General features: G+C 41.2%; 1 protein-coding gene across 6 annotated transcripts in view; it reads right to left on the reverse strand.

Moving 5' to 3' along the window:
• The window catches only part of STRADA (STE20 related adaptor alpha), a 29,179-nt gene that overhangs the window by 9,145 nt on the left and 6,631 nt on the right, over positions 1-13,403 (reverse strand). For 2 of the 6 annotated variants that reach the window (XM_029211395.1, XM_029211396.1), the window contains exons 2-3: positions 11,779-11,858; positions 112-214 (exon numbers count right to left, since the gene is read on the reverse strand). In XM_029211395.1, the coding sequence (XP_029067228.1) occupies positions 112-214; positions 11,779-11,814 (139 nt within the window). In that variant the 5' untranslated portion in view covers positions 11,815-11,858. Of the gene's footprint in view, positions 1-111; positions 215-6,752; positions 6,782-8,933; positions 8,992-11,778; positions 11,859-13,403 lie in introns of all 6 variants that reach the window. The other 4 variants (XM_029211400.1, XM_029211398.1, XM_029211399.1 and 1 more) reach the window with 4 other exon arrangements.

A 13,403-nucleotide genomic window follows, 5' to 3' on the forward strand; every position in this document is an offset into this window, starting at 1 on the left:
TTGTCTCCACGAATCCCGCCAGCTGGCTGACAGCTTCTGGCACACATTCACCTGAGGATGCCGAGACACGGCTGCCATGATCCCCTGGAGCATGACAGTCCTGGACATTACCTATAACGGTGAGCAGCTCATAACACCCTCCCTCCGGCAGAAAGCTACTCATGATCTCCTGTTTAGAAAAGGATGCTATCGACTCTGCGCTCGCCTCATTGGTCTAAAGAAAAAGAAAAACAGGTTAGTAAGAGGAACTTGGGGACGGGATGAGGGTGGGGAGATGGTAATTCAGACCCACAAGGAGACTGGCATGTAAACAAACATACAAATTCTGACCCTGGAGCAAAGAAACAGTTCCAGCCCTACTTGATGAGAAATATAAAGTAAAGCACCAGCTGTTCAATGCAGTCACTGGCACTAATATCAGAGCAAGCGTGAGCGCTATCTACGAGCGGGGGTGGGGACAAGGGCCAGTTCTAGTCAACCGTTGGTTTGCTTGTCCTTCCCAACAGCTGGCTCATTTGCTAAAAACTATGAAATTCTTACTTGGGAAAGGATGTCTGGAGAAAGGCACATTTAGAAAAGAGAAGGGGAATGGAGAGGTGGGGTTTCTCTTGAATTTCCTGCTGCATTAGGGTCCTTTTTTTTTTTTGGCTGCGTTGGGTATTTGTTGCTGTGCGCGGGCTTTCTCTAGTTGTGTCGGACAGGGGCTACTCTTCCTTGCGGTGCGCGGGCTTCTCATTGCAGCGGCTTCTCTTGTTGCAGAGCATGGGCTCTAGGCTCATGGGCTTCAGTAGTTGTGGAACGCGGGCTCAGAAGTTGTGGCGCATGGGCTTAGTTGCTCCACAGCATGTGGAATCTTGCCGGACCAGGGCTCGAACCCGTGTCCCCTGCATGGGCAGGCGGATTCTTAACCACTGCGCCACCAGGTAAGTCCCTAGGGTCCTATTTTTAAGGTCCTGACTAAAAAAATCCCAAAGATCAAACGCTGAATCTTGCTATAGGCAAAATGTGGCCATAAGAGGCCCCCTTTTTAGCAAACCAAGAGGCCAGACCAATCATTCCCTGACATTTCCAAGTGAAGCCAGAAAACAGCTAACACACTGGGCTGCAGGCAGGGAACAGAGCTGTCAGGTCTCAGCCATCATCCCAGGCAGCAAAAGTGACCTGCTCCCTCGTCCCTGTGCACTCAGGCTGCAAATGAAGCTGGATCCCAGCCATTTAGGATGTGGGTGTCACATGTGAGGTCCTGATGGAAAAGTGCCCAGCAAAATACATGGCAGGCCAATGGCTCTTCCTTCAGTTTAATAGGTTCAGTTTCCTTCTTCCAAACCTAAATTTATTTGTATGACTTAGGGACTGTGAGTATTTTTCTTTCTTTTGGATCCTCTTTCTTGAGATGTATGTCTAACTGAAACAAAGAGCCTTAGGCCAGCTCACATGTCATATGCTGCGTTCCTAAACCTGCCCTCTGATCAGGAAAAGGTCTTTGAATACACGAAGGCTCTTGGCTCAGCACGAGACAGAAAAGTGCTGGAGTCGAGAATATTCTGACGTGCTGGTACCACCTTGGGGTGGGGTGGGGGGTGCCTGATGTTTGAAACACATCTGGTTTCAAAACAGTTGATGCTGCCAATGACGAAAGAAACCAAATGGGGTTTTACCTCCAGCACCACTTAACATTAAGAGGAACCCAGTCAAGCAGAATTAAGCCCTGTTAGCAAATCACAGTTCTAATTTAACCAACTTTATATTTCTAAGATTCACCTATATTGTTGTATTTAGCCATACTGTATAATACTCATCTTGTGAACATACCTCAATTTATCCTTCCAATGCTGATGGGCTTTTGCGGTTACTTTTCATGCTGCTATTATGAACTGTGCTACTAAAAACACACTTGAGTGTGTTTCTTGACACATATATGCAGGAGTTACGCTAAAGCTTACACCTAGGAGTGGAACTGGAGGTCACAGAGTACATGAACATTCGACTTTAGAAAAAAATGCCAAACGGTTTTCCACAATGGTTATATCAATTTACATTCCCGCCAGCGATACATGTATGTTCTTGTTGATCCATCTTTTCCCCAACACTTGGTATATTCAGACTTCATTTTTGCCAGTCTCATTGTGGGTCTGATTTACATTTCCGAGTGCTAATGAAGTTGAGCATCTTTTCATGCGTTTATTGGCTACATGGGTTTTCTCCAGAGTGAAAATGCCTATTTCTGTCTCTTGTCCACTTTTCTACCTAGTTGTTTTAATGCAGGATTTCCCCAAAGGAGGCCCCATGGAACACGGATCCTGCCAGTTAACGCACGAAAAAAGTTTACACGTCCAATTAAGTTACAAAATGCAGCACTCTCTTTCTCATGGACAACCACAAGGGGTACTCCCATATTAAGGGCTTTGAGAAGTTCTGTAATTTGACAAAGTATAACTTCGTTTAACCTAACATTTCCCAAAGATACCTGTCCAGAGAAGTCTTTTGTGCCTAACATCTGTTAAATTTGGGGGAAGATGATTTGGGAAAGGCTATTTTAAGTAAAACGTATGGTATAATGTGAAGACTCGAGGCTTAGGGGCCAGGGATAGGCAGAACTTGAACTCAGTCTATCACTTGCTCTGTGACCCTGGGCAGGTCCCTCTAAGCCCTGAGATCTTCATCATTCATCAGTGGAACAATCCCCACTTCATAGGGTTGTTGTGACTATGAAATGAGATAAAATATGTAAAGAGCTTAGCACTACTTGGTGTATCACAGGTATTCAATAAATATGAATTCTATTCTTCCCCTCTCTCTTTTGCTGTCTACTTTTTGGTCACTCTCCTGTTCAGAAAAGAAGATGGAACAGAGAAAATGGAGAAAACAGAGACTCCTAAATAGGGCTTGATCGATATTTAAGGTTGGTTTGATTTTGTTTTTTACAGGTTTCTGTGTTTCCAAATGCTCTGAAAACAGATTCTAGGATGACTTAATAGCCACTGTAGCTTCTTGAAACTATCTTGTCTTCAAAACAAGATACTGGTGCCACGCCAGTGCCTCACACAGGTGAGAGGGATACAGACAATCAAGGAACAAAATGGAGTACAGATTTTGTAACAGGGAAGAACCAAATCTGACTCCATGTTGGATCTGTTTTACTTTAACCTTTGCTTCCATTGCTTTTGTTCACTAAAGGATACTGTCTATACACAATGGCCTGCCTCGGGGAACCCTGCCCCTCTGCCTGAATGTTAAACCAAAGTGCCTTTGTTCAGGGAAGCATCCTGACCCCGTCCACCTGTGGATGGCTGAGAGAAAGAAGAAATGAACACATCCCCTCCCCGAGGCTGGCCATTCAAGGTGATATTTGCAAAACTTATGGCCTTTTTACTTTACTTCCTCATCTCCTCCCCGCTGTGTTCTATAAAAGAAACTGGCATCCAAACTCTGATAAGATGGTTTTTTTGGAGACACTAGTCCGCCATCTTTTCGGTCTGCCAGCTTTCCAAATAAAGTCCTATCCCTGGCCTCAACACCTCGTCTCCCAATTTATTGACCTGGTGTGCGGCGAGCGGAGCAAGCTTGGACTCGGTAACAATTTGAGCAAAAAGCCTAAACCAAGAGCTCCGAAACAGTGACTCCCCAGCTGCTGGGAACTTCGCCGCCGGCTAGGCTGACTTTGGAGAGTCTCAGCTTCACCTCATACCTCTAACCCGCTGCACAGACTCTTGCTCTGCTTTTCTGTTTTCTCAAGTATCGACCTGCCCTCAATAAAATCAGTGTCACCGGTTAACACAAAACTCAGGGGCTTGCTTTCAGACCCAACACCCCCTACTCTGGCCTGTGAGGATGCACACGACCCGGCCGTTGCCTACTTCCACGACTTCACCCCACACGGGGCTGCCCTGACCCACTGCACCTGACCCCCACGAACCAGCAGTCTTAGCAAACTCGCACCAGCCGTCCCTCCGTTTGGGACACTCCTGCCCCACCATTTTCTCATCGCTGCTTCTCCTCGTCCCTGAGGTCTCAAATGTCACCTATTCATTGAAGACTCTGTCCCGCCGAGTAAAGTAGCTCCCAGTCACTTTATTATGTCATCTTGCTTGATTTTCTTCATAGTGGTCACTGCAGTTTACTTTGTCTACTGCCTGTCTTCTCTACTAGAATGCAAGCTCTGTCGGGGCAGGGCCTGTCTGTCTTCTTCACTGATGTATTCCCCAAGGCCTACAACAGTGCTGGCAGCTACTTAAAAAGTAATCATTTAAGCAACGTTTGAACTCAGGAGGTTTTCTGCCCATGACCTGGTTATTCCCATGGGCTGGAGAGGAGAGCAAGCGTACCAGTCGGTTCCACTGGAGACAGTTCCACATGCTGACTTATACTGCAAACGCCAGCCCTCCTACAACACTTTCCCTAGCTTCCCTGTTACCAGGGGACTTCACAGATCAGAATCTGACACCTGCATGTGAGAAAGTACTGCATTTTTTAGCAGGTAACAATATGGCCCCAATGAGAACAAACCTAGAATGACTTTGTATTTGAAGGTCTCTCCTCTGATCTGTAGGCAAACTCCTTGTTTCTCTAATTTGAAAAAAAAAAAAAAAGGACTATGAGGGACAGCTGAGACCTGAGATTTAAAAAAATTCTTTTATAGGCACTTTAAATAACTCCCTTTGGATAAACTACATATAGGATACTTTTTTCTTAAAATTACCTATCTGCCTTTTCCTTGCCAGGAGTGCACGTAAGACATACTACCTACCAGGCTACACACTAAAGCCACGCTTTTGTTGAGCCTAGGTGAGAAATGATTCATTAAACTACTGATATGATTAGTTCGTAACTTGACAATATTTCTACTGTCTTTGTTGACTATGGAAAACTACTTCAAAGTGTTAGGTTTAGAAAATGAAATTCTTTAGGTAATTGGGAAGATGAGTTCATTGGGCAAATCCAGAATCGCATGAAATGAACTCGTCTGGCGGCTGCTGTGACCCCTCTACCATTCTGTCCCCAACTCCCCGGAAATGACCCTAAAATGGATGCTTTCTACTTTGTGGATGTTCTATAGTCTGAACTCAGACAGAAGGCGACCTTTATTTAGGAAAACAAAGGCACTATTTTGAAAGGAAGAGATTTGGTCTGGTTTTACCACAAGAAAGGCAGGTTAGTCCATTATACTGCTTCCGATTTAGAAAAGGTCAAAATTCAGATGAAAAGGAGGTATTTAGCCCATTCTCGTTAAACATAGCATGGCACGGTTTTATTAGTATAATGTATAATCTCAAATTGCCTAGAGAAAGAAACGAATTCTATCAAAGTCTTTTCTTAGTTTCCCCCACCATGAAAAGCACTTTGTTCATTTTGAAGTATTTGAAAAATACATAAGCTACTGCTATCCAGAAATGACCATAAAATGATAACTTTGTTTAAAGAGCTTGTTTAAAGACAAGATGCAATAAAGCCCACAAACACAATATTTATGAAATGTCCAACAAATAAGCACATTCAACCTCCCAAAGGTTTCACACAGGATAAATTTTGGTATAACGTCAGCCGCTGTGAAAATATAAGAACTATATATAATTGGCGCTGTACTCTGGAAAAATACCCAACTGATCCTATAGGGCACGTTTTTGGTCTCCTGACTGGAAAATATTGGGATCTGATAGTGAAGTGCTCTTGGCTAGTAAAGCGCAGCCAAACTTTACTCAGAAAGAAATTCCTAGTCAGCAGCATCACCCTTCACTCACCTTGGAGCTGCCTGCAAAAGGCACAAAGGTCTGTTATCTGAAAAGAGGAAGACGTCTATGGAGAAAAGGGCTCTTATCCTCTCTGTATAAGACACTGATTCACAGTATCAAAAGGAGCTTGGGGACTTCCCTGGTGGGGCGTAGTGGTTAAGAATCTGCCTGCCAATGCAGGGGACACGGGTTCGAGCCCTGGTCAGGGAAGATCCCACATGCTGTGGAGCAACGAAGCCCGTGAGCCACAACTACTGAGCATGCGCTCTAGAGCCTGCAAGCCACAACTACTGAGCCCGCATGCCACAACTACTGAAGCCCACGCGCCCTAGAACCCATGCTCTGCAACAAGAGAAGCCACCGCTTGCCCCAACTAGAGAAAGCCTGCGCGCAGCAATGAAGACCCAAGGCAGCCAAAAATAAATAAATAAATAAACAAATAAATAAATTAAAAAAAAAAAAGCAGCTTGGCACGCTGCTGTTATTTCCACTGGTAAAATAAACTAGAAGAGTAAGAAGCAGGGCAAGAGTCTTGAAACTTCTGCCAAAAAAAATACATTTTCTGTTTTGTACTTTAAAACATGGGGTTTTGTTTTTAAACTAGATTTCACGTCCTGTCTTATAATCTAGACAGAGATCTATATTATCTCTGTGGACTGAAATCTATTATTAATAGACTAAGGATGGGAAATTTAGTACTACTAGCCACTGAAAGATAACCACATGTTACAGTGTTGAAACTGTCCCTTTTAGTTTTTGGAGGGGGTGGCTGGTGACTGGTAAGGCTGCAAAGGGGAGGAGACAGAAAAAGTGCCTGAGAGTTTTTCAGTTTTCAAAGTACACATCAGAATCTCTCTAGGGTGAAACCTAAGTCCCCACAAGTAGAAGAATTATACCATGTATAAAACTCAGTGACAGATGAGCAGAAACATAAAATGATAAGCCAACCAAAAAAACATACAACATTCCACAAGTCACCTCCATGCAACAAGCCACAGTACTAGAGCCTGGAAAATCACTTACTTTTCTCCGAGTGTCACCCGGAGGCTGCTCTGGAGTGGAGAGATTGAGTGTTGGCATTTTGGGTTTTGGAAGAAGACACACCCACATTCAGAACAGCAATTACTGCACTTAGGACTACATTTACTAATGGAGACCACTTAAGAATCATTACAGCAAAAAGTGCCTGCAGTGCTACATATAAACACACACACACACACACACACACACCCAGAGATCCACAGTAAAAATGCTGCAGATAGATGGAGTTTTAAACATGAATCTATGGCTCTTCAAAACTTGGCAAGGCTCTTATTCTACAGGTATTCTTTACTGAGTACAACTCAACTGCTATAGTTCTGGTCATACAATTACTTTCCATCAGCACACAATGTTACTTTCAATAGGCTAGTTTCAGAGTCTTATACTGTGAACAAAAAATTCATTATAAAATTATATGCATGGTTGGCTATTTCCCAGGGAGTGCAGGGACTAGAAAACAGGTTTGCCAAAAAAAAAGACAAAAAAGTTTTAATACAGTCACATGTGTTTGTGGGACCATTACCCAATTTGATTCTCCAGTCAGATACATTCTATTCTAAATGAAAATAAAGCAAGGGCTTTTTGGCTCTCTGCTACTCCTGATGCATATGAATAAAGCAAAGGACAACTTAAATGACTTTCTGCTCCAAAAGAAGACAAATTCTGTATCTGTGCTTTTTATTTTCTCTATTCTGAAAAGTGATCAAAGTAAAGATTTTAACTGTAAAGTATTGGAATGATTACACATCTCCAAATATCTTAAATTATATTGCTAGATATTGGGTGCAGAGTAAATTAGCCTCAATTTATCAAAATAAGATTTTCGTGTGTGTGCCACGGACATCAGTTTTCTGGTATATAAATGGCAGGAGCGGCTGCTTAAGAGGGGCTTCTTACAAGTCAAAGATAAGCCAGGTGAACAGGTAAAAGGAAATCAAACCAAGGCTTCTTAGAGCAGAAGGCAAATTCCAAGCTGCATCAGCTTGGTAACATAGGGAATTATCAAAAGACATCCAGAGATCCTACCCTCAAGACACTGAAACCAAAATCCATTCACCTAATTCACATAACTGGAATATTTTAAGCTAATTAATGTAAACTGGACTTCCAACTCAATTTCCATCAATGCCAATGTTTACTTTTAAACCACTGTATTGCCATTAATGATGGGGAAAAAAATGAGAATAGCACCAGAACATAGTATTTTTGTTCCACTAGCCTTTCCTTTACTGTGCAGATTACTTTTATTCTTTATAACCAAAACAAAAATAACTCATCATTTTTCTAAACTCTTATTTGTCTTCTCTAAAACCCTTTGACAAAGTTTATGAATAATTCAACTCCAGAAGTTCTTTGAGTGGCAGTAGGGAAGATAAATTAATAGGTGCTACCTAGTAACTAGCAAGTTTGAGTTTTCAATTACTCAAGCCTCTCGAGGTAGTTTGGATCAGTTAACCAACATACTCTATCTGATAACCCATTTCTTTAGCTATAGGAGCTGAAGAGAGTATCATGGTGTACAGATAAAAAGAAAGGGGCTTTACTACTATTATTTTTATAGAAAAAGAATTTTCCTTGCCTTAAGTCAAGATCACAGTTCCCAAAACAGCTCAGTTGGAAAATAGCCAAAGGGGAGTGCCTGGATTTGTTAAACCTCAAAATTGCAAACCTACTTTACTTCTGAATCAACATTTAGATTTTACAATAGGAAGTTAGTATTTTTGTCCTGACAGATTTTTTTTTTCTCTAGTCTCTAAGTCTCATGAAAAGATGAGTCAACTAGATTGATCAGAAAAACCATAACTTTTATATCACTGCTACCTTTGTCCTGACTATAATTTTATTTTTTAAATCTTCAAGGCTAGAGACTTTTAAACACCTACTTTTTTTCCTTTAAGAATATGTGTTTCATAGACAAATACTTAGAAGAAACACGTGTGCTTTTAAGTAAATACTGGCTTTCTAACAATCAAGAAAGGCCAAGGACAACTGCCAGATTAGTCCTCAAATTTTGGGGAAAGCATGTATTCAAAAAGGAGCCAAGTAAATATAACAGCTGTAGCCAAACAAATATAAATTGCTAATTTCTATAAATTGATTTAATCAACAAAAAGGCAGCGATATTTATCCTGAAGTGATGGCTAAATGCCATACTGTACTTACCTCCAAATAGTTCCAAATCTCTTAAGCCCTCAACAATGAACTTTTCCGAGACCCACCGCTAAAGAGGAAAACCCCAAAGAGAATTAGTATTTCTTCCAAGCCACAAAAAATTAACTATCAGCCATTAGATAGACAGACAAAGAGACAACTACAAAAAGCGAATCATGCAGTACAGTTAAGCTACATTTCTATGGAAAAGTTTTGAAAAGAATCTTGGATTTAAATCAACTGAACACAATAGATTAATTCCTTTCTCTATTCTTCTTTGCCTAATTTGATGAACAATTCTTAAATCTGACAGACGAGAAATAAGTAGTACTGGCCCTAATAATGAAGAATGCTTTTGTCCTTCCTATATATAAAACTGCCTTTTGGTTCCATCTTATTCATTCCATGGCTGTCTATTACAGATGCTTTGGATCATTAATGCCAATTTGAAAACTACTGGAATTCACACACAGAAAATAGGGATGAAACAGTTTTTCACAAGCCTCTATTAGTTTGTAAAAGGAAATAGCAAACTGCATATTCTTTCATCCACTAGGATTTCTAAAGACATCACCAACGTTTACATTTTCTACCAAGTTTACAAGGACCAAACTAGCATGACTAATCTATGGTTCACTTTACTGGACTATTTCAAACTAGTATTGGATTTCCATCATACTGATCAGCGGTCTGGTTTCACCTGAATCAGGTTAGGTTGAAATAGAAAAGAAGCTCATACATAAAAGCAATGGGATCAAGGTTATATTTCACTCAAGGGCTGGTATTAAAGCTTGGCTTAGGGGTATTCTTTCCACTGGGTAGAGTTCAGGCTAAGGAGGGATTCTGTTTTGTTTCTCTTAATTAATAGCGAGGTTTACTCTTTCCAATATAAATTATTCTTACCACATAAACATAAGAAAAAGGAAGATTAAGGAACATTCAGAAATAAGTTGCATAATATGGACTATGAATTTAAACTATAACATCATTCTCTATATCAATTTTTTCCAAATTAAAAAAAGAACACTGTAAATTAAAAAAATTGATATAAAAAATTTATATTCACTGGAACACAAAATATAATTGACACCTTAATATTTAAAGAAAGTGGTATATTAAGGGAGTTCCCTGGTGGCCTAGTGGTTAGGATTCCAGGCTTTCACTGCTGTGGCCCGGGTTCAGTCCCTGGTTGGGGAACTAAGATCGCACAAGCCGTGCGGCCAAAAGAGAAAAAAAAAAGAAAGTGGTATATTCACAATGTCTCACAGTACACATACAGTGTTACAGAATTTTAAAATAATTACTACAGCAGTTAGAAATTGAGTACTTGATAATAAACAAGATAGTCTTTTAGGAAATCATTTAGGAAGCTTGTAAAGAAGCTAAACCCAGTATTTGTTCTTGAGGTCATTTTAGCTAGTGAAGTTCTCAGGTGTAATAAAATTTTTCAAAAAGCCTTCAATTAAAACCTATGATGGGAGTTCCCTGGTGGTCCAGTGGTTAGGACTACGTGCCTTCACTGCCAAGGGCCCGGGTTCAAAAAAGTGTTCCAATGATTACAATCTGATGCTGATTTTTTTTTTATTAATTAATTAATTTATTTTCGGCTGCATTGGGTCCTTGTTGCCGCGCGCGGGCTTTCTCTAGTTGCAGTGAACGGGGGCTACTCTTTGTTGTGGTGTGTGGGCTTCTCATCGCGGTGGCTTCTCCTGTTGCGGAGCACAGGCTCTAGGCACACGGGCCTCAGTAGTTGTGGCACACGGGCTCAGTAGTTGTGGCATGTGGGCTCAGTAGTTGTGGCTCACGGGCTCCAGAGCACAGGCTCAGTAGTTGTGGCACACAGGCTTAGCTGCTCTGTGGCATGTGGGATCTTCCTGGAACAGGGCTCGAACCTGTGTCCCCTGCACTGGCAGGCGTACTCCCCACCACCGAGCCACCAGGGAAGTCCGATGCTGATTTTTAAAACGCACAAACTGGGCTTCCCTGGTGGCGCAGTGGTTGGGAGTCCGCCTGCCGATGCAGGGGATGCAAGTTCGTGCTCCAGTCCGGGAGGATCCCACATGCTGCGAAGCAGCTGGGCCCGTGGGCCATGGCCGCTGGGCCTGCGCATCCGGAGCCTGTGCTCCGCGACGGGAGAGGCCACAGCAGTGAGAGGCCCGCGTACCGCAAAAAAAAAACAAAAAAACAAACACACACACACACACAAACTCACTGAAAACGTGTAGGAAACAGGCAGATCATTAGTGGGTACACATCTACACTGAAAAGGGCCAGCAACTCATTTAATGTTGAATGACTGATAATCATAAAATAAGCCCCCTTGTTTCTTCTCTATCAGACAAACTGGTGGGTATATTCTATGTCTCTGGCCAGCCTCTGCCTGCAAATTCGTGTCTTTTTTTAAAAAATTTATTTATTATTTATTTTTGGCTGCGTTGGGTCTTCACTGCTGCACGCAGGCTTTCTCTAGTTGTGGCAAGCGGGGGCTACTCTTCGTTGCAGTGCACGGGCTTCTCATGTTGCGGAGCACGGGCTCTAGGCGTGCGGGCTTCAGTAGTTGTGGCACACAGGCTTAGTTGCTCTGTGGTACATGGGATCTTCCCGGACCAGGGCTCAAACCCGTGTCCCCTGCATTCACAGGTGGATTCTTAACCAATGCACCACCAGGGATGTCCCTGCAAGTTCTTTTCTTAGGAGTGGAGGCTGCAATACCTACTTTACTTTCTACATCCCTCACTTCTGTATGAATCTGAACATCACATAAAAAAAAACCCCAAAAACCTCCTACAATATCTGCCAAACACACTGCTTTTCAGAAAATAAAAAATAGTAAAGCCAGAAGAAGAGAAACACTCACCCTAATTCGCTCTGGTTTACTTACAAGAAAAGACATGAGTTCCTAACGTGCAGACCTACTTCAATTTCAACAATTTAAACCTAAAAGGAAAATAGACACAGGTTGTTAGTCAAATCTGCTTTTATAGAAATATTTGTTGATTAACAAAAACTTACTATGAGTCTACCATTCAAAGCACGGTGCTAGACCTACAAATTCCTAGATTCTAAAGATTTGTTTAGAGAAACTTTAAGTGACGATAAACCTGGATGTACTTTGGCCAAATACATTCTGAAATACTGCAATATCTGTAAGAGAAGTTTTTTACAGGGTTTTTTTGTTTAAATTAATCTTTCAATTTCTCATGACCCAACCCTCCACTGACCCCTCTGCAGAAGCAATTACCTTCATTTCTTTTGTCTGTTTATCCTCCTTTTTATCATCATTCTTAAATGCTGTTTATGTGTCATGACTTATCCATTTTAGACATTTATCTACTAACTTCCTACCACGGTAGGTGAAAACTAAGCTCTCCTGCATCAACTCCCTGCACCCAACCTCCCAACATGGTTCTGACATAAATTTTGGTTAAAACAATAGTCCAAATTTACATTACTAGGACTATGCAAACATGGTTCTTCATTGAGGCAAACAGAGGTGACCACGTCTTCTTCCCCATACACTCATTGTTCCCCCCTAGAGTTAATAATGGCCTCATTTTTTCACTTGCTTGTTTTTCCATGTAGCTATTAACTTTTGCAAATACTTCAACATTTCTGCTATTAGCCTCATCAGTGTGTTTTTCCATACACTCCAACTCGTCCATTCCAATTTTGCCCTGGAGACGGCCTTCCAGGGGCCTCCATCCTGCTGCAGTCAGGACTAGCACTTAGTCAGCCTTTACAGTGTGGAGATTTGGGGCTTCCAGTTCTGGGGAATATCATTTCTTTGACAAGAAATAGGAACAGAAACTCTAATAGTTAAAGGTGTACTTCTAGAATTAGCCCCCAATTTTGTATTTATTTCACTCATACTTTACAACTCTCTGCTTTCTAGGAGACTTCTTCAAACTTTATTTTCCAACCTTTCTACTAAGTTTTACATTTTTGTTACCCATTTCCAAGAGCTTTTGCCATTTCTCAAATGTATCTTTTTTCATATCATCCTGATCTTATTTTATGTTTGCTATTTATAGTTAAGAATTTATATCTAGAATGGCTAAAAGCATAATACATCATGACCGAGTGGGGCTTACTTCAGGAATAACAGACTGGTTTAACATTTAAAAATGAGTCAATGTACACAAAACTGTCTTTGTTTGAAGTTGTTTGCAAATAAAGAACAACCAATTTTAAGGAATTTTAAAAAATGAATCAATGTCATTTTACCTTATTAACTGAGTAAGCAAGTAAAAATACAATCATTTCAATAAATGGAGAAAAAGCATCTAACAAATTCAACACTAACCCACAAGTTAAAGAAAAAAAACCTCTTAGTCAATTAGGAATAGTCAACTAGGAATAGAATAGAAATAGAATTTACCAAGTCAACTTGCTAAAAGATATGTATAAAAAATTTCGGGGGAGTGGGGACGGTGGTGTTCTGAATTGGGCGATTGGGATTGACATGTATACACTGATGTGTAT

Source organism: Monodon monoceros, unplaced genomic scaffold (genome assembly GCF_005190385.1).
Source record: "Monodon monoceros isolate NGI ecotype Baffin Bay Population unplaced genomic scaffold, NGI_Narwhal_1 Super_Scaffold_9, whole genome shotgun sequence".
NCBI lineage: Eukaryota > Metazoa > Chordata > Mammalia > Artiodactyla > Monodontidae > Monodon > Monodon monoceros.